At 39.1% G+C, this 21,607-nt stretch overlaps 1 protein-coding gene across 2 annotated transcripts; it reads right to left on the reverse strand.

The window, feature by feature from the left end:
* Window positions 1-808: 808 nt before the first annotated feature.
* Window positions 809-19,294, reverse strand: LOC111864334 (double-stranded RNA-specific editase 1). 2 transcript variants are annotated; one of them, XM_023851518.2, is made up of 7 exons: window positions 19,054-19,294; window positions 13,546-13,778; window positions 10,429-10,807; window positions 10,169-10,338; window positions 9,422-9,778; window positions 3,049-3,232; window positions 809-2,043 (listed from the first exon to the last, which is right to left on the reverse strand). In XM_023851518.2, exons 3-7 carry the CDS (start codon window positions 10,514-10,516, stop codon window positions 1,967-1,969), a joined length of 876 nt encoding a protein of 291 aa, XP_023707286.1. In that variant the 5' UTR covers window positions 10,517-10,807; window positions 13,546-13,778; window positions 19,054-19,294; the 3' UTR covers window positions 809-1,966. The 2 variants fall into 2 exon arrangements, with proteins under 2 accessions (XP_023707286.1, XP_033607286.1); XM_033751395.1 differs by having other exon boundaries at window positions 19,240-19,259.
* Between the last annotated feature and the right edge of the window lie 2,313 nt (window positions 19,295-21,607).

Genomic DNA, 21,607 nt, shown 5'->3' on the forward strand with positions numbered 1-21,607 from the left:
CATCTCACAACCCTATGGGCCTTCAGATAGCTTTACCTTTTTCCATTTTCTTACACTTTGTTAAAGTGATGGGAAGATTAAATTAGCCCCTTATTTTGTGCAATTTTTACTCATGCAGACTCCTGCTGTCTGCACATACAGGATTTTTGGAAAATATTAATAAGCAACACACATTTGTCAATGGAAATCTTCTTACTTCTATTTATAAAAATTACTCTGAAAGCAACTGTGTGCAAATCTGGGACTAAGAATAGCCCCTCTCTCCTTTCAGTGGTTTCACTAATCCACAGCCTCAGAACACAGGCCTGATCAGACAGCTTCTTAAAATGGCATCAGTATGTCACTTATGGCAAGAAGGAATGTTAAGACCATGTTTAAAACCCTCAAATTTTCCACTTATTCTGATTGCAGCTTGGAGCCTGTTGCTATATGCCACACCATATATGAGCAAACTTTTACATAAGGACAATGGATCCTATTCAGAATCCTCTTCAGTCAACATAATACTAGCAAACAGGCCTACAAATAATGATTAGAAATTGTTCTGTATTATAGCTGTGCCATTATGTGCACATTTTAAGAGAGAAACAAGTGAAAAAGCCAGTGGTTTGTTTTCTGAATCCGGTGCAGTATCTATTAGAAAATTAAGTTTCCGAAAATGTTCACTGTCGTATGCATTACTCTGCAGTTTTTTCACTTCAAATTCAAGCTCTGACATAGGTTAGTGACAATACTGTGCCAGATTATCTTAAAAAAAATGCACAAATTTCTGGGCATTCATGCAAAATTCTATTTCAAATTTTTCCTACAGCACATAAATTTCTTGCCCCAACTCTGGCAGAATTATTATAAAACTAATTTTGGCTTCACTACAAAAACAATCTCACCAATAATGAATTTATATTATGAACAACACTATCTTTTGGGGTGCAACCATGTTGCTTGATAAGTTCACTGACATTTCAGGCTTGAGTAAGCCAAGAAGAAAGTGGCAGCTAGCATTTCTATTTTGAACTGTTACCAACAAAGGAAATGAGACTGGTAATTCATGAATTTTCAATCAACTGCCTTGTGGATCCACCTCATATGCTGGCAAATAAAGACAGTAAAATGGCACTGCTACAAACTGAAATGGCCAGAAAAACAGCAGGCCATTTTTATGCCACCACGAAGGATTAAATATGTACATTTTCCCAACCCTTAACTTGTACCTTCTTCTTGGTAATAAAATTTCCATTGGAACTGTATGTTGTCTGAACATTTCTTGCATCTACTGCCCGAGCATTCAACAGTGTAAGGCATCCAATAAATGTGTGGACTGCACATAAATTCCCAGTTCTCAAATTCATGTGCTCTACATTCTACTGAAAGGGAAACCACTATCACAAAAAAGTTACATATCACACTATGTATCAGAATAAGGAGTCATTAACATACACTTTCCAAATAGAATAAATACATAAATTTAAAAATAATGTAGTTTATTCCAAAGCAGTACAGATGCAGGAAATGAGTCAGTAAATGAAAGCTTCTAAACCAAGTCCTACATATAGGCTCACCAATATGAATTGAATACAGAAGCCTAGCACTAAAACTTTCCCCATGCGCAATTCTTAATAGTATCGCAACTACATGGAGGTTCTCACCTAAAATAAAGCCAAGAAATATTTCTCAAAACACTACCAGTTTTCTCACATGATAGAAAAAAAAAAGTTACATCTTACACTTCCCTTCATAAATAACCGCAAAATTGGCAATAAAAGGTTATACAGAGAGTTTCGTTACTTAATGGATTCCAAAATTGTCAAATGAGACTCATTAGGATATAAGCATGATAGCTGATGTTCAATGTGTAGCAGTATCTTCTCAAATGCAATGAAAATATTCAGAAAAAGAAGTTCCCTTTTACTACTTGAAGAAACGCCATTCAACATATACTCTGTGACAGTACAACACTTTCAATGGCTCATTCATAGAAAATATTCAGAGAACCTGCAAGTGCTGCCTTGGCTGCTTCCTTCTTCGCATCCTTCTTGTTTTTGGCTGAAAAGAAACAGCATGAAGTTTTAACGTATTCACACAATACCTGACCCCTGCCATCTCTCTACATTTAGACCAGTTAGATGGAGTACATGTTCATAATTTCAAGTGCATTATACAGTGAAACCTCATAATTCAGAATTTGCAATATTTCAGACTTTTCTTTTTTGTGCATTACGACCCTGATGATCAGCAAGATGTAGTAAAAGAATAGTATAAAAGAGGAACACAAACCAAAATAAGTTCATTTTTTAAACATGATCAGTATACTAAGTATGGAGGTTACCTAAAATGTTTTAAGACTGTTGTCAGAATTTATATTTTTACATTTTATGACCAGTAAATTTATTTTATGATATGCAATCTAGCTTTCAAAAAAGTGTTTTGCCTAAAAAGACAGTTGGAAGTCCATTTTATAGCTTCCCTGAACATATTTTCAGTAGCACTTCAATAATTTTGTCAAGGCTTTGTTCCCCATTAGTCCGATTCAGTGAGGTCTTACTCTATATACTTTGATATTCAAAAGGTAACCATGTGAGGGCGGGGCAAATGTTTCATTCCCAGCTTTGGGACCCTCCAAGACTCGTATCCAGTAAACAATGGGGGCTCCTTTGAATTGAATTGAATTTATTTACATTCTATAAATCCTAAGCAGGTTAGTACCTTTGGATATAGAACGAGTCAAAAGGTTACATACATAAGTACAGGCAATTTTAGCTTTAAAAATTAATATAACTTAATTTTACATCATTCTCTATTTACATTGAAGTATTCATCTAAAGAGTAGAAGGAATGAGCATGTAGATAATTCTTTAACTCTGATTCAAACTTTTTAGTATCATTGCCTAAGTTTTTAATACTTTGTGGCAGATTGTTGAACACTTTTATGCCAGTATATGCCGGAGGTATAATGGCTGTAGAACCAATATCCACTTTACCTTTACTCAGACACAAATATCAAACCTACCTTTATACCAATAATCAAAATCTACTGCAAGAAGTACTAACCAACTCCAGTATATGACTTTCCATCCACAGTTACCCCCAAAGTGAAAGTGAGGTTTGGAGGAGTTCCTTCTCGACAGATCTCTGTAAACTGTATTCCTGGTCTCATCTGATTCAACAGCATCACAGGGTGACGATCGGTTGGGTTTTCAGGAATCTTCTTCATTGGAGCAGGAGCTGCTTGAATCTATTGACAAACATTTCTAATATCAATACCAATAACAAATCAAAAGTGAAATCCACATTTTGTGAAAAATTCTTCTGGTGACAGCACAATATAAACAACGAATTACTTTTCTTACTAAGTTACAATTACCATAAGAAATTTCCACCCTTCCAGAATGTATCTCAATTTAGTACAATTATGGTCAAAACCAATGGACATTAAAATTTTCCATCTGTTGGAAAAGTATTGCATAGGTATAGTTTTTGGTGAATGACACACATATAGGTCCATGTCATACTGAACACACACCAAGGCCACACCATTTTAGTACCGGTCTGCCAAATATAAATAAATAAAATACAGTGGAACCTCGCTTAACGAGCATAATTCGTTCCAGAATCTACTAGTAATGCGAAATACAATAATGCGTTCCATGCTGAAAAAATATTCAAAAAATTTTATGTACAACGTTTATTCAAAGAAAATTATATATACATTGTTAAGGAGCGTGAATCATCTTCATCTTTTCTTCTATGCGGAATGAACCAACCTGGAATGCGAATTCGATTTGCAGAAAAAAAAATCGAAATAATTAGTTTATTATATGATACATATCTAATTCTTTTTTACCAGAAAGCTGTCTAGACATTTGTTTTTGCCGACGCTTCAAAATTTCGTGAAAATGTGACACAGCATTATCATTAAATAAATTTGTAGCGCCATGGCCACTGCCTTATTAGGGTGATGCTTCTCAATGTACGATGCAACAGTTTCCAATGCTTTCAGCATTTCTCTTATTGCGCCAGAAGATTGTTGCTTTGCTGTTACCTCCTCCTCCTCTGACAAACTCTCCTCCACAACTTCTTGCTGTGAAACACAATGCAACTCCAAATCGTGCAAATCGTTGATGTAGACCGATTGTATGAGCGTGCTAGATCAGCCACGCTCACACCGCGTGCTCGCTTTTCAATGATTTTATATTTCATTTCTACGGTTATTTTTATTCTCTTATGGCTGTCTTTTTGCGGCTTTTTCTTCGAGGACATTTTTGCAAGGGTTATTAAACTTTGCACACAAAAAATCACAAATAATATGTCTGAACACAAGTTTGGAAAAATGTGTGATCACAAGCGACACTAAGATGCTAGCGGAACTAGTGCTAAACACAAAGTGATGTAGCAAGCTCACAATCCGAGACTTCCCCTTTCGTCACTCGTTATGCGAAACATCGCTCATTAAGCGAGTCATTTCTTTACCATTTGTTTTGCTCGTTATGCGAATTACTCGTTATGAGAGGTGCTCGTTAAGTGAGGTTCCACTGTATATGAAATACACTGTAAGCTGGGATAGCTCAGTAATTACAGCAACTAGGCTATGGGCTGGACAACCGAGGAGATAGAGTCTGACTCCTGACTGGAGCAAGAGACATTTTCCTTTGTAACATTCAGACTGGCTCTGGGTCCACCTAGCCTCCTACAAAATGGGTACTGGGGAATGGAAGTATATAAAAAATATTAACTGCAATTTTAACCATTACTGAATGAATAAAGCTTTGTTTAAATAATAAAACTATCTATAATGTCAGTTCTGCTGAACCTGTTGGTTTAAATACCAGTACATTATGAGATCAAAGAAATTTGTTCTGGAAACTATGACATACATTTCTTCCACATTCCTTGCATAATTTATGCAACTCCACTGTAAGGCAAGAAATTTTGGAGTTGGTTGGGATCAAATATCAACTACTTATAATCAGAACTGTTTAGCTAAGCAGATATGAGTACATCGTTAATTATGTAATTTACACCTCTCCCCTATGTATATGGCCAATTAAAAAACACATGCTGAGGCTTCAAAACAAATGGACACAGACATTTACAACTGCTCAACTTATGAAATATGAGCACAGGGTCTCACCAAGTTTGTGGGCAGATACATGGGCACCAATGGTTAGCAGCAAAGGTAAAGTAAGAGAGGATAAATGGCTTGCACCCCACAGCAACACTAAACTTGCAATCAGTGGGATCCAAAGTTTACTGCTGGTGTGTACACTGTAAGTATGCTGAATTACAGTAGACTCAAAAGCTGGATAATAAGTCACTTTTGTCTTACATCTGATTCTCAACTTGTAACATGGCCACTAACTCCTATGATTCTCTATGACCCTAAATGCAGTTACATTTTTTTAATGTGACGGAATGGCGAAGTGTTCAGTTTGTTTGAAGGTACAGCCTGCAGTGTTCCATTACACACCATGCCACTGACATCTATCAACATTATCACTAGCACATTGTGACATGATGCCTGAAAGTCAGAATCCTGGAGTGAGATAAAGTGTCGCAGAGGCAGCCATATCTATGCAACAGCTTGTTCAAACATATGACAATGAATATGCACATAACAGTCAAGTTATGTGGACACAGTTCTATGTTTGTAATGAAACTCAACTCAATAAATTTAACTTTACAACAGCCAGTCCACATCAAAGCTGTATATAGAGCCATCAAGAACCTAACTGGGACAGGCATGAGGAGTGGCACAGTGGCACAGTTGCACGGCTCCCAGAGTCGTCACAAAGAAAAATATGATGAGAACCACAGGACCCAGAACCAAGAATGACTCTCATGGCAAAAACCAGCAGCAGTTTATGCAACTGACAGAAATGGGTCCTGTATGGCCTGGCAGCAAGAACTGTTCTGGCAAAGGCCAGCAGCAATTTGCCCTACCAACCAAATGGCCAAAACAGGAGGTGCTAAGAACAGAAACATTAGAGAGAAACCTTGTTATTGGAGGACATAACCAAGTGCTAAGATACAGCAGACTAGAAAGACTTGGAATAAGCTGCAGTTACTTGTAGACTGTGAAGACTAGGCATGTAATTACCTGCACCTGAGAGTAATAAGCATCCAATAAATTCAATTACCCATCTAAACCCTGCATCTAGTCACTAATCCATGCCAATGATTTCCTGGATCTTAGTTTCCATGACAATATTTCCCAGGTTCTTAGTTTCTTCTCCAGTCTATTTTCAATAAAGTTTTACAATGCATTCTATTGGATGCATACTTTTTAGCCTAAATCCATTCTGCAAGAACTTTTATTACATTTTTTTTTACATATCTCAGACCTAAAAAAGACCTAAGTGAAAACGTTAGAAATATTTCTACACTGACCTCAATGTAATACTCATGAACAAAGTGGTCTCTTGAAGTAGCTCTCAAAATATAAAATGTACTTGCTAAATACTCAACTTTCAGTCTTGTCTTAAAAAATAAGTCAGAATTGAAAATTATAATCGTAGAATGTGAGATATGAGGTTCTCACAACTATGAAAATTACTGGATCTCCTGGGATGTGACACCGTGTGGTCTTTTGGATGGGATTAACGTCTCTGAAATCCTAGTATCTACCAGATGATATAGCATTACATTCCAAAAAACAATAAACTTAAACTGTACAGAATATTCAACTGTCAACTTGCAAAAGGTGATTTTCTCATTTTTTTCTTGGCACAAACTACAGAGATTCTGGCTGCATTTTTCTTTTTGTGGTTGGTACTGGTGAAGGATCATGTTTAGTTGTAAGGCAAAGTGGTAAGTAGTTGGTCTGCCTACATAGCCCTTAGATTTTGGTATGAGATTTCTCTAGTACCTGTTCATTTACTTCCTCATGAAACTGGGCTAGTGCTACATATTTTTATAACGTTACTATGAATAGTGCATGAGAATTTGTAACATAAGGTCAATGACATGAAGGCAAATTTTTTATACCATTAGAGTTCTTCATGAACTGAAAAGAATTTAAAAGTATCATAACAGATCAGGCCACGCCATAGCTCAAGCTCGCTGGCTTCCCACCACAGCGGCCTGGGTTCAATCCTGGGTCTGGTCAAGTGGGATTTGTGGTGGACAAAGTGGGGCTGGGGCAGGTTTTCTCTGAGTACTTCAGTTTCTCCTGCCAATCTTCATTCCACCAATTTCTCCACAATCACCCTCACCTATCATCTGGGGCTGGTACAATAGGCCAGAAGTGGCTGCAGTACAAGGGACTTAGTCCCACCCCACTAGCAATAAAAATAATAAAAATCATAAGACCAGTCCACAGTACCATGTTTTTACTGTATTCTAATATGCATTGAGGTCTGATGATTGTTTCAGTTTTATGATTTACTCTGCCAGTGTAGGCATGCATTACTGTCAGAATGTTGCCATACCATTTGTCTGCATGAGTTACTTGTAGTTTCACACTTTGTAATTTATTGTTTGCACAGAACCACAAGGATTTATCTTGTGATTTAGAAAATCAAACATAAGTTTAACCACAGCATGCCCCCTCTGTCCATGTATGTTCCAAGCAATGCCGTGACAACTGCACTATGTTATCCCACATTCAACAACATATCGATGTGAATTCTTTTACTACAGAAAATGGTACAATCCAATACGTAACCAGACTCGTCATAACAGAACAGCCACCTTCCTGTTAACCCTGTCCCTTTCCCCATCTCTTCCTACCGTTTTCCTAGCCCCCATACTGCTTTGTCTGCTGGGGTACTGTACAATACTCCTGTAGTATTCATCCAGGAATTGGACTTCATTCTCATAAACTTCTCTGGCCATGGCAAGGTCCATGTGGGGTGCCACATGGACATTTTGTTGACTGGGGACCATAAGGTCTGTAGGTTCTCTACATCTTTGTCTTGGTCACTTTCTTTGGTTTATTCATTTCTGGCAGACCCCCGGGCTGGTATACATATTCTTCTTCTAGCCCTACCTCTCAGGCTAACTGCTGTTACCTAATTTTTTGCCTTAGCCCCTGTAATCTACTGCACTGCGAGTTTTAACCAAACCACAATCAGTGGTTACCTCTGTTCAAATATATGGGCTCACTGCAGATGTCACAGTCTTATTACTTTTGTACTGTACATATTTCTTAACTACATTCCCAATGGGCCCTATTTCCACAATGCCATGGTCTTTGTTATTACTTTGTTTCCCCAAACCCCAGATGATCTTAAGCAGTGACTGATACAGCACAGAGTAGGTAATGATTTATTTGCTGTCCTATTATTGTTTAAACTTTCCCCCAGGAGAGACCCCATATCAATCAAAATGATATCTTATGAAGGAGTAAGCTGTATACCAGTCTCCCTTTGAAGGTACAAATAGTTTCATCAAGTCCATGATTTATTTAATCCGTCTTGCAGTGCATACACTCATTTTTCTCCTTCTCTCCCTCGCACTACATGTTTCGGCATAATAATGCCATCTTCAGGTGCTTACTTATCCACGTCAAACCAGTTCATTGCATGCCATGTTCACACATTAAAATAACTAAAATATGTATCTATCATATACATTGTCCAACGTTAAACATATTAACATTAGTTTCATCAATATGTAGATTCTGCAACCATGACAGTTTCTGTCAAAATATGATCTAGCATTTTCAAACAGATTTCCAGCTTTGTAAATCATGTTCTCTTTCTCGACTCCACTGTGATCAGTAAAATAAAACATACAATAGATTCATGTACCTATTTCAGGTCACTGTGCATATATGGGTGCTGAGATGATGAGTTAGTGGGCTAATAATACTCTTCTACTGCCATAGTAACACACACTGCCACAGCAATAAACACAATCTCAGCAATGTCAGTATGTATGGCTTGCTGGATATATGGATTAGTCGCTTCTACAGTGCAAGGCATTCATTATGAGGTACACAGCTGGTTTAAAATTACAGTTTTTTTTAAGCAGAAAAGAATGGAAAACATGCACTCTTTTCACTTTATGCACATTTTCCTGAATATTATGCAGCAATAATTTTCCTACCCTCAATTTAACACATAAAATTATCCTCTGAAAAGTAATACATGTCACACACCACAATTTCAGACATTAATCTTTAGTTAGAAAAGTGCAAAAATTATGAAAAGCAGTATTCATATATTTTATGCACCATTAGTTTCAGACAAATCTTTTGTTAAAAAAAGGTATAAACTATGTGGTGATGAAGGGAATATACTGCAAAAGTATAGTCAAAATGACAGCACACAGTAAAAACATGTTTACGCACTGTCACAGTGACCTGCTCAGAGACCCGACAATGATGTGGCATGAGCAGATGCAGACTGGAGACAGCTAGGAGTGAAGGTGCAAACAAAAGCGAACTGTGTATGTCCACTGACACAAGATACATACTACTCACCTGTTTGCTGGGAGAAACGTTTGTTTGTTTCGGAATGGGCACGTGAGTCCCCTGACTTTGCCATTCCGTAAACAGTTTGTATAAAGCAAATGATGCCAGATTACCCCATGGAACTTCATCCTCTGGGGTTTCTGGCTTGCTTGTATCTGACACCTCATCAGATCCCTCAGTATTTGGAGCACTTCCTGTACCACTGTTTGTATCCTCCTGCATGGGCTCAAGTCCCTCAGAGCTATCTGCTTTCATTGCAGCCTGTGCCATTTTCTCTAGAAGAAGAGCTTTCAGGGCGTTTTCAGCAGCATTCTGTTTTGCTAATGGCTTGGAAAGTCCCTGACCAGTATGGATCTTCCCGTCTACCTGTAAGTAAAAGCACACAGTGATGGTCTGACACACTTACCCAGTCCCTATCTCTACATAAAGTAACACAACTAGCAATTATATAGCCCTCTGAGGCATTCTCACATGCATCTAGCATGTTTCATAAAAGTGTCTGATACCAGACTAAAGAAATTTTCCAAGCCTCTCATATAGTAATAGCAGATATAATTCCAGCAGTAAATCTGACCACCTTTTGCCCACAATTTAAGCTAATTGTTCAATGTCTTTTATCATCAGAGATCCCTTACCACGCCTCTGGTCCAAGTTAGGACTTTATTATTTATTTCTTAAAACAACAGAACAGTCGCCTAAATACAATTACATTTATTCTTTTGAATAAGAGTTAAAATTTGGCACATTCAAACTTACCTCCGCATTAACAACAAACATTGTTTGTGTTAGGGCATTTGTATGTTCTTGGAAAGTAAACTTAATGCCAGTCTTTAATTCATTGAGAACCATAATGGCATTTTTAGGCTGCAAAATCTTCCTCAAGCGAGCATTCTGACGGCGCTTCTTTACCTTCTTATTTACTTTGACTGGAAACAATAAGCATAACATTAATTATATACGATTATAAATTATGATGCATGATCTTCAATATTTTGGATATAATGTGTCATACATACAACCAGGCAATTTCTTCTTCAGCTGCCAGCTTTTAACTTTCCCAGTTTCTCCACTCCCTTCTGTTGGGGCTTCACTTTCTATATCCATTCCCACACCAGCAGGCTTGGGAGTTATGGGTTCAGTTTTCACAACAACCGGAGTTGACTGCAGTTGCTGTTGTGGTAGCTGCAGCTGTGGGGATTGTTGTGGCGGTTGTTGTGGCGGTTGCTGTGGTGGTTGCTGCTGTGGTGGTGGCTGTGGCTGTTGCTGTTGCTGTTGCTGCGGTGATGGTGCCTACAGCTGTGGTGGTGGTGGTGGGGCCTGTTGCTGCTGTGAAGGGATTTGCGACTGCTGCTGCTGTGAAGGGATCTGCGACTGTTGCTGATTCTGACTCTGATACTGTAATGACAGCCAGCAGGGGATATACCCACACAAACACTTCACAGGATTCTGCACTCGGGCACAGGCCAGAACGCCAACCAGATGCACGCAAACGCCGCCGTCTTGAGGGTCACTTCACGCGGCTGATAAGGCAATTCCACATTGGCAGAAAAGTGAATATGTGCTCAGAGTGACCGCCAGTTCGTGGTATAGATCCTTTTAAAAGCTGATATCTGGAGCATTCAGCTGCTTTTTTGTTTCAAAATGAGAATTGCCATGACTGGTCAAGGGTATTCAATAAAGCACAGCAGGATAGTATACAGGGTAAGGAAATTAACAAAATTAATTTTGTTGAAAATATCAGTTTCATGCTCCACAATTAGCCCGAAAGACTGCATTTATTCCAAGACTAGACTGGTAAGAGCAAAATCAATTTGTCTGGCTTTTGGAATGCCTTAAAAGCAACTGTGAAGCAACACCATGTATACAACTGCACTCGTTGCTGCAGCACCAGACCATTACCAGAGCGCATATCCTCAGCACCAATGTATAGCTATTTCAACCCTGGGAGTTGGGAGGGATGGGGAAGAAAAAATAAAACTGAATATCATTCCAACTAACACAATGGAATCCTGATCTGCCCATCATCCATTGCAAAAGACAATCCATAAATGATACAGAACAGTCAATGTCCGAGGGACAAACAGAAAAATGTAAAGGAAAAGCAAATGCTTGCAAAGACACGAAACTGTCAGCCACGTGCCAGTTATGGTTCCTTTGACCAATACAAAAATTAAATAGATGTCATGGGCTTTATTTTCTACTTTAAAGTATGCAAAACTGGGCAATTCTGGTGAAAATATGTAGAAATAAGTTAGGAAAAGTATGCACAGCATAATTGTGGTGTGTTCACTCCCTTTTATGTAATTACCTTAAAAACTGCAAGACTTGTGAAAAAGTGTACTTGGCATAGAAGGCGAAATTTATGGTTCCTTACAACATGTCTGTCAAACTCTTTTCAATCCAGCGAATATGCAGCGAACTATACTCAAGATGCATGCAGACACATGTACCTCTTCATGTAAAACATCCACTACTAATGTACAGTTTTAGGCAAAACTGAAATGCGCCAACAAAATTTCTTCCAAAGCCTTTCAATGGTTATATGTTGTATGTGAAAAAAAATACACATGACAAAGGCAAAGGGCACATCGTTTAAACTTGCAAATGGAAACATGTCAAAAATGGGTTGAATGTAAGAGACGGTTCACAGAGCACACTCCAGGAGAGGTTTCCTCAAGGTTCAACTTCTCCAGCCATTCACAATGCCAAAACCCTGGACATGGTAATATAAATTCCCGCAATCACAGGCCTTTTCAGAATCTACCAATCACAATACCCATCTCATGATAAATCAACATTTACAAATTTTTAGAAGTCTTGTCAAAAATCGTAGCTGATGTGCCAATGGTCTGTTAACTTCTTTCTCAGAACACACTATGGGCTACTCAATCGGTAAACCCTGACAGCAGCACTTTCATAATAGTGCTACTAAAAAATCATCAGCTGCCAATCCTGGCCTGATTGAGCGATTCCTTGGTTATTTAGCAATGCGTTTCCCACTCAGTAAGTTACATACTGTCAAATGGTGGATGATTATGAGCAATTAATTAGTAAAACGACATTGAACTGTGACATCTGTGGTATGACAGGAGACATGACTCAGACTCCTTTACAGCGAGTTACCCAATTTCTCCTGTTCAGTTGTGAAGCCTGGTACAACTATAACATTTTAACAGGAGTACAAATGAGTTTCTGCCATCTTCGTAATTCATTCAAATTGGTCCTTCCCATACAAACTGTAACTTGTTAATACTAGGTATTATCTACCTGCTGACTATAGTTTGCTTGCATGCACAAAAATGATCCAAGTGTAGCCTGTATCCTCTCCTGCAGACAGGTCGTAACTTGTGTCTCCATGATTAAGTTTGCTCAACTTCTTAACTTCTTCAGAAACATTTCTCAGCCACACATCTGTGTATGTGTTCTGGGACCATGTAATCCATAGAAAACTAGGTGTCAGTTTCTTGTAGCATTACAATTTACTCCTTACAGGTTTTAGGCTTCATGGTTCATTGTTGATGTTGATCCTGCTCTTGAGTACTCTCACCACGTGGAAGTTAGTTGTGTTGCCAACATTTTAGAGAAACATGCTACCTAGAGCTTTATGGTCAAAGCAAGCAGGAAGAGAGAGAATTCAACAAACCCATGATGTGTGGGAAGGAAGGGGACTACTTCCTGGCCCAGGCCAACAGGGATGGTGAACAGGGAATTCTGATCAAAGGCGGCATATTTGCACAGGACATCATGCACTCCCAGAGCTTTTAAACTCATGTTACCCTTGACTGGCCTAAAAATGTTTTGTCTTGGGCAGAAGCAGAAGTATTGTTGTATTGCATCAGTAGTTAAAATGGTCGCCTTTCTGTAATATGTACAGAAACTACCCAGCTACAACTGCCATGTAGTTTATTACATTTCCCCCCCCCCAACTGCATATTTTTGCTTTTACTGTGTGTCACATAAGGACCTTCCATTATGTGCTACTAGTGTCACTCCCCTCACAAATTCCTATGTCTCCCATGTTCTTATTACTGACTGCAAGAGATTAAAAAAGTATGACCCAAAAAGCCTACTTTTTTCCTTATTGCAAGAACGTATGCAAAAATGAACCAATTACGAGAACTACTACTACATACCTGCTGAGAAGAATAGCCCTGTGGGGTAGAGCCACCAGATGATGGCTGCTGTGACTGTGTTGTGTACCCAGGAGAGTTCTGTTGGGGTGCATATCCAGCTGTAACAGTTTGAATAGGCTGCTGTGTGTTATAGCCATGCTGTGGTGCATTTGGCCCAGGTGACTGCTGCATTCTCGTCGGAACATTTCTTTGCTGCTGATGGTACAAGACCTGAGCAGATCCCCGGCCCATACCTGCCAAGATCAATTAGACCCAACTAACTCTCTTGGGGGCAGAAAGAGATGGTATAATAACCAGGGCCCACCAATGGACATAACTGAGCCAGTTCCACCTCCATCTTCACAACAACCACACCCAGCATCTCTGTTCAAATCACAGCCTTAAAATCCATCCACCTTCCAACCTCATGACCACTCTCTCCCATCCACATCCAGTCCTTACAAGCTATTCACCCAAGACTATCATACTATTTCTCTACCCAGTTCCTCTTAAAATCTATCTCTGTAAATTCTCGTGTCTTTCAAACATCACCTAGTCATTTCAAAGATTCTGTCTAAATGAAACTTCCAAAAAAGCTTTGTAACATAATTTTATATGGTTAAACACTGCTACCCCATTCCTCAATCATCATGCTTGAGAATCACACCCTGCTGATTGCTGACCATGCAACATATCCATAGTTACCCTTCATATCTATCACCAGAAGACTGGCTTTTAAACCCGAAACCCGAGAAAGTGCCCTGCAGTGGTCATTAGACACCCAATCAACTTGCAGAACACTTATCAACAGCGAAAAAGAAGTTGGATGAGTTAGCCCGTCCTCGTGTAGTCACTATTTTAATCTCTACTTGTAAAACTTTTGTGGCATGAGAAAAATAAATATTTCATACCTTTAGGGCCATGTAAATCATGGTAAACATTTTAACTCTTACTCTGTCAGTAAGGCAGGTTCTAATAAGCCTGGCTTGGAAAAAGGTGGCCAATTTGTGTTTGGTAATATTTTTTGTTTTCTTCTGAAATAAAATTTGAAATTAAATTCACATTACAGCAGCACTAAGCTTTGGGAAATTCTTCTGTTCCATATCTATAATAAATAATTATACATTTTAAGACATGAAGACGCACAATGGAGCCCTGTTCAGCAGATTAACACAAAATGAATAACACAAAGAACATACTACATTAATTATACTAGCCTTTTGGATGTTCAAATATTTTTCGGCCTATTGTAACACACAATTTTTTTTTAATTCATATAGTGGAGGATGGAGTCCAGCTGGGTCCACTCGGCACATCAGCCACTTATTGGCCTATTGTACCTGCCCCCGGTGATTATGATGGAGAATTTGGTGGAAAGAAGATTTGCAGGGGAAACCGAAGTGATCAGAGAAAACCTGCCCCAGCACCACTCTGTCCACCACAAATCCCACTTGACCAGATGCGGGCTCAAACCCAGGCCGCCGCGGTGGGAAGCCAGCGACTAACCGCTTGAGCTATGGCGCAACCCATAACACACAATAAGTACAACATATGGATCCTTATAGGAAGAATCAACAGAACAAGGTTTGTTAATGTATCACCTGATGATGGCTCTACGAGCTGGAACATGCTGCAACATTATGACCAATAAACTCAGTTATGCACAGTAAAATGTGAAGTAGTTCTCCGGTATATTGCTGTGTTTGACAGGAAGATCAAAACACATAACAAGTCGCATCCGTTAAAGATCAAGTATATTTGGTGATAGAATGTTTTGTCTCATTTAATGCTTCTATGATGACATGAAAATAGCCAGGATCACATAAAACTTGACATTCTCTGTCTTCCAAACTAATGAGTTGAAAGAGAAACTACTTTGTACTTTCACTTATGTCATACAAACCTACAGTTACACAAAGTTTCATTCAGACAGAAAACTCGAATGCCACAGTCTTTTGGCAAAATTTTATCTGGTATGGAATATACCTTTCATCTGATTCTATAAGGGGTTATGCCTTCGCATTATAACTTGAAATATAATTAGAACGGATTGCAAAGATGACATTTTTTCAACCGTGGAATTGGATGTTATCAGCTGGAGCAGCTTTGGCATGCACTCTTGTTTAGTATGTAGGTCATACCAAAAGTCATGAGCAACTTATTTTGCATGCAACCTCGGAACAGCAGATGAAAGAGAGTACGGTGGTAGGTGGAACCAGCTGTTGTGTTAACCTTGAGTGTCTTCTGATGTCAATAGCTTGCATCACGTGACCAGTATCACTAACAAAATGGCCGACAACGATAAGTCATTTCGCCAGTGTGCATTCATCAAATTTCTTGTGAAAGAGGAAATCCCTGCTGCAGAAATTCACCAGAGTCTTCAGCGTGCTTATGGAAGTGTGTGCATGGGTGTGAGCATTGTTCGAAGATGGGTGAAACATTTTAAAGATGGGAACACCAGCATCGAAGATGAGCCTCGGAGCGGTCATCCTCGAACAGCCTCAACTGAACGCAACAAGGAAAGAGTGGATGAGATCATTCAAGATGACAGGTGTGTGAAAACTTGGAACAGGGCACAGTGCAGTACAGGAGATGATTGAAAGCTTGGGCTATAGGAAAGTTTGTGCTTGCTGGGTCCCGCAATTATTGACCGAAGACCAAAAACGTCAGCAAAAAGCCATCAGCTCAGAACTGCTGCAAAGATATCGACATGAAGGCGATGATTTTTTGCTCTGTATTGTGATAGGTGACAAAAGCCGGTTTCACCATTTCAAACCTGAAACAAAACGGCAGAGTATGGAATGGCACCATTTGCATTCTCCATCAAAAAAGAAGGCAATGACAATGCCATCAGCTGTGAAGGTGATGAGCACACTCTTCTGGGATGCAGAGGGGTTTATTCTGGCTGATTTCCTGGAACCTGGGCAAACCATCAATGCTGCTCGTTATGAACAGACGCTGCACAAGCTCTGTCGTGCACTGCGCGATAAACGTCCGGGACAAAACATCATCAACCTGCATGACAACGCTCGCCCCCACACTACTCGCCTCACATTGGAAGCAATTGCAAAGATGGGGTGGGAAATTCTTCCACACCCTCCTATATGGCACCCTCAGACTACCATCTTTTCAGATTTGTGAAGGTTCAGCTGCGTGGACAACGTTTTGAGACAAGGGAGGCAATTCAAAAAGCAGTGCGTCAGTGTCTTCTGATTGCTCGAACGGAATTTTACAGAAGGGGAATTTTCAAACTCCCAGAATGTTGGGAGAAATGTGTACAAAGAAGTGGAGATTATGTGGGAAAATAAAGAAAGGTCTGTAGATTGAGGTGGTGTATTTGGTTTGTCAATAATAAAGCATGTTACTTTACAAGAAACTGTTGCCCATGACTTTCAGTACGACCCTCGTGGTTGTGTGACCTGCCTCAAAATTTTATTATCAGTGGACAAAAGAGATTATTTTCTTGGATACTTTGTGCATTTCATGTCAAGGCTGGATCTGGTTATATCAATTTAGCTATTTTTGGTTTAACTACAGTATTGAGACATATGTGAACAGTCACCATTGGCAGAAAAAAAGATAGAAAAATATTCCATTCCAAATGTTTTTAATCTGGCTAATGCAAGGGGCTTACTGAGAATGATGTATCATTATGTACTGCAAACTCTCCACTAAGTGGCAAGTATGGGGAATGTGGTCTGCTGGTTACCTGATAACTCACAAGTTCAACTGCCCTCTACTGTTGTGGTACATGAATGAAGGTGCTATTATGAGCTTGGGGAACTACTGCATGGCAGATGAACGTATGTACAACACAAATTTGTTTCAAGTAATTTTTGTAAGTGGTAAATTTTCTTTTAAATGTTTGCAGGTTGGAAATGAATTCCAGATAATCAAAAGTTTACTTCACTATGCAAGATACAAAATATATATATCTTATTATATGAGCTTATTTTATTTTATTTTAAAAAGAATTATATCAATTAGCATTAACTACCATTTCTTCATACCACAGGGTGCATGAGAAAGAATGGATGGATTTCAATATCCTACACACATTCCTCATATCCCCCATTCATGCTACACGCCCTGCCCACCTCATCCTCGACTTGATCATTCTTAATTATACTTGGGAAAGGGTACAAGTTATGAAGCTCCTCACTGTGCAGTTTTCTGCAACCTCCTGTCACTTTACCCCTCTTCAGTTGAAATATTCTCAACACCCTGTTCTCAAACACCCTCAGTCTGTGTTCCTCCCTTAATGTCAGAGACCAAGTTTCACACCCATACAGAACCACAGGCAAAATTATAGATTTGTATATTCTAATTTTTATGTTTTTGGACAGCAGACAAGAGGACAAAAAGTTCTGGACTGAATGGTAGCAAGCATTACCCAAGTTCAATCTCCTCTTAATTTCCTCCTGAATCAGGTTTTGATCTGTTATTGTTGTTCCCAAATTGCCACATTTTCAAAACATGTTTCCTATCTTTATGTCATGATTTTGCCCTGCATTTTGGTGATAAGACAGTGTAATGCATATAAAAATTGTTAATGTATAGAAAATAGCACAAACCTAGTGAAAAACTGGATACATATTTTCAATATGGTTGAAAAAGGTAACTCAGCAACAGAATTTCTGTGATGTACCCTCTGATGGCCAGCAAGGTCAATCTTGTGGTTTTTAATAAATAACAGTCACCTCTGAAGTTGTGACAATGGTCATCTACAGAAAAATTCAATTTTATGAAAAGTCTATGTAATTTTATAAAGCTTGTAGTTCCAGTACATCCTTTAATTATCCTCAATCTTCCGTTCCTTGGTTTTGTATTAATAAACGTTAACTCCCAGAGAAGAAACGACACTAACATGCAGTGAAATATCAAAAAGCTTTTCTTCTTAGAGAGAATTGCCAGTTTATAAATCTCTTCCTCGTTAAGGCATATTTTATAACACACTCAGTAGCAGACTATTTAGTGTCAAATGGATAAACTACAAAGGATTCGAACGGAAGCGGTCGTGGCTAACCGCGCTACCAGCTTTGCCTAGGGGGGGGGGGGGCGTGTAAAACCTACGGCAAGGGAATCCAACCTAGCGCCTCCAGATTGTCCACGCTGGAAATATTGTTTAAGATTACATTTCAGTTTTGAGATTTGATAATGGCATCGGAACCATGCATACGTTTCTCTTCTGCATAAAGGATACTGTAATACTACTACTACAGAAACACCCAGTTCTTTCAACACACACACATATATTTAGGGCAGTAGCATACCATCAGTCACATAACCGATGCTTGAACGTCGACTGAAGATCCGACACCGCAGACTCCGGCGTTAATATTCTGTGCATGTACAAATTTTCCTCTCTTACAAAATGGAGTCGCCGCAATAACAAGCTTTACCCCACGGTCACATTATTAGCAATATGTGCTTTCAGCATTCCGCATTACTTGTAGGGCTTCAAAACGTCTACAATGTAAATGTACCTTGCAGACTTCTTTTATTTCATAAATCTTTCAATTTACTTACCCATTCCTTGACCGGTCTGTCGTCTCGTGTTGTAGGACATTTCACACAGAAATTTCAAAGTTAATTAATACCAAAACACCTCAAATACTATGGCAAAGCTCAATATATATTATTTCAACAATTTATAAGAGACTGATAGGAATGAATATGTATTATATTCAGACAAATCACTGGATATTGATCTACCTTCCTCTTCACGCAGTAAAGCACGGAGTAAAAGGAATAATGATGGCGTCTTCTGTAGATTCGTTAACGAAGTCTATCATTGGGGCCAACATTGCTACACAGAATTCACTACGTAATGTCATCTACGGGCTGGCAAGTCAATGGCGCCTGATTTGGGCCTCCAGCCCGTATACAGGCGTGCGAGCAGTCATAATGCCAACCACGAAAAATGATGTGGAAAGTTCCCAGGGTTCCCAGTGCGGTACATGCGGAACCATGCGGAAAGTGGAAGACAGCGCCATCCGAAGCGGGTATTTGTTAAAACTGGTTACACGAGGAGTGCAGGCATAGAAAAAGAGGATTGTAATATGGTACAGAAAGGTACAGAGGAAAAAGGACGGCCCAGAACGGTTATGTACAACCTGCAGACCTAAGGTAATATAAAGGCAGTAAATATAAACTAAGACGAACTACTAAGCCTGGAACGAAACTAACTGCTCATGGGGAACAAAATGAACATGACCGATCATGACTGACGCCATCCTAAATAATATGGATGAGATGTTAGCTGAGAAGATTGCAAGAGTAGGTAACATGGGAATAAGTCATTTGAAAAGAAAGCAGACTGTATTCAACGTAAAAGAACCCCAGTGCATAGAAATAGTAAGAGATAGGCAATGACAAAAACTGAGTAGATCAAGCGCAAATAAATCGAAATCCACTAAGTAAGAAAGTAAGCCCCACTTGGGAGAGAAGCAGGTATTGATCCTGGGCCGAGGTGTTAAAAAGAGCGAAGACCAAACAGCGAATAGAACGCCCGAAAAAAAAACTATCATGGAGGAAATATGGTAGCAAGAAAGAAGCAAGTAAAAAATTATAGGAAACATCTGCGATTGTGTTAACTTCTTGCGTGGATACATGTATGAAGTCTTACCGAAGAACCCCCTTTAAAGAATGTGACCGACTACCTGCATAATAATAATAATTCTGAGATGTATGAATGCGAAGAATTTTCAACAAAGGGCATTAACAAGGATTTCCTGCTAGTGTACCGCCCACAAGTGATCAGTCGTCAAGGCAATGGGTGAGGAGTATTGATGAGACGATTTCGAAGGCCGAAGCAGACCGGAGCATTTATGTGATATGACAGGATCTGGGAATTTAAATAAACGATGAACTTAAGACTAGCTGTTTTGTTCTAGAAGATAAGAAGTCTAAACCGTGTCTTGGGTTAAACTGTGACCCGGTTAATCACACTTTGCCAATAAAGCTGAACTATGATCCATGCTACAGGTTACATTCACAGAGGGGATTTGTTGTTGTTTTGCCGCTGACTTCAATCGTGGAAGACTGTGCTTATTAAACTCTTATTTTAAATGCTTAGTACGGATTTCAGCATCACACGCATATCTTATTGGATTGTTTATCAGGAATATTTATGACACCGCTTTTAATTCTGGAATTATTAACCACATGGGAAATATGACATCTTATGAGCCACATACAGATTGGAGTAAGTGATAATACTCTTCAATCTCAAAACAATAAAAGCCGGCGTTAGTTTTATCGTCCATGATTTATTGTGCTGCACTGTTGGGTGAACCCATAGACGCCATAGACGATACACCTCACCACATTCCATGGCCTGAAGACTCTCTCCACTGATTTTAAAAAGCAGTAAATAGCATTAAGTCATCATGCAACCACATGACCTTGGTCATTAACCCCGATAATCATGTGGATTTCTTATGCCTGAGTGCATGGACTCACAAGAGAAGGATCTGAGAACAAATCGAAATTACAGAAAATATACCAACTGACCAACTTCATGAAGCTGAGCCTTCCTTGAGAAGCTGCCAATTGTACAGCTACTCAAGAACTTCCCAATAATTTATGGAACCTGAAGGTCCATTACCATGTTCACAAGAGCCCACTGAACCATATGAATCCAGTCCATAGCACCCCATCCTATCCCTCTAAGATCCATTTTAATATTGCCCACCCACCTACGTCTTGGCCTTCCTAGTGGTCTCTTTCTTTCAGGAAATTACCAGTATTAAAGAAATTAAAAAGTATTTTTTAAAGAATTATTTCTATGCTATTTAGAGCAGACAGTAAAAATAGTTGTAAATGGCTTAAACACAAGTATGTAAACAAATTTTTTGGATGTCCCCCATCGGAATTCTCACAGCACCAGTGCTTCATTATCATCATCATCAGTCTGTATGTAAACTTAAAATGCGGCTGTAAAGTCGGGGTTCATCATCATCAGTAATCTGTCTGACGACAGGTCCACAGTCTCTTCTAAAACAATTCCTCCACTTAATGCGATCTAGAGCTTTCTCCTTCAAATGACAGTATCCTCTTCTGTCCCCAAGGTCATCCAGCA

Source organism: Cryptotermes secundus, unplaced genomic scaffold (assembly GCF_002891405.2).
Source record: "Cryptotermes secundus unplaced genomic scaffold, Csec_1.0 scaffold216, whole genome shotgun sequence".
Taxonomy (NCBI): domain Eukaryota; kingdom Metazoa; phylum Arthropoda; class Insecta; order Blattodea; family Kalotermitidae; genus Cryptotermes; species Cryptotermes secundus.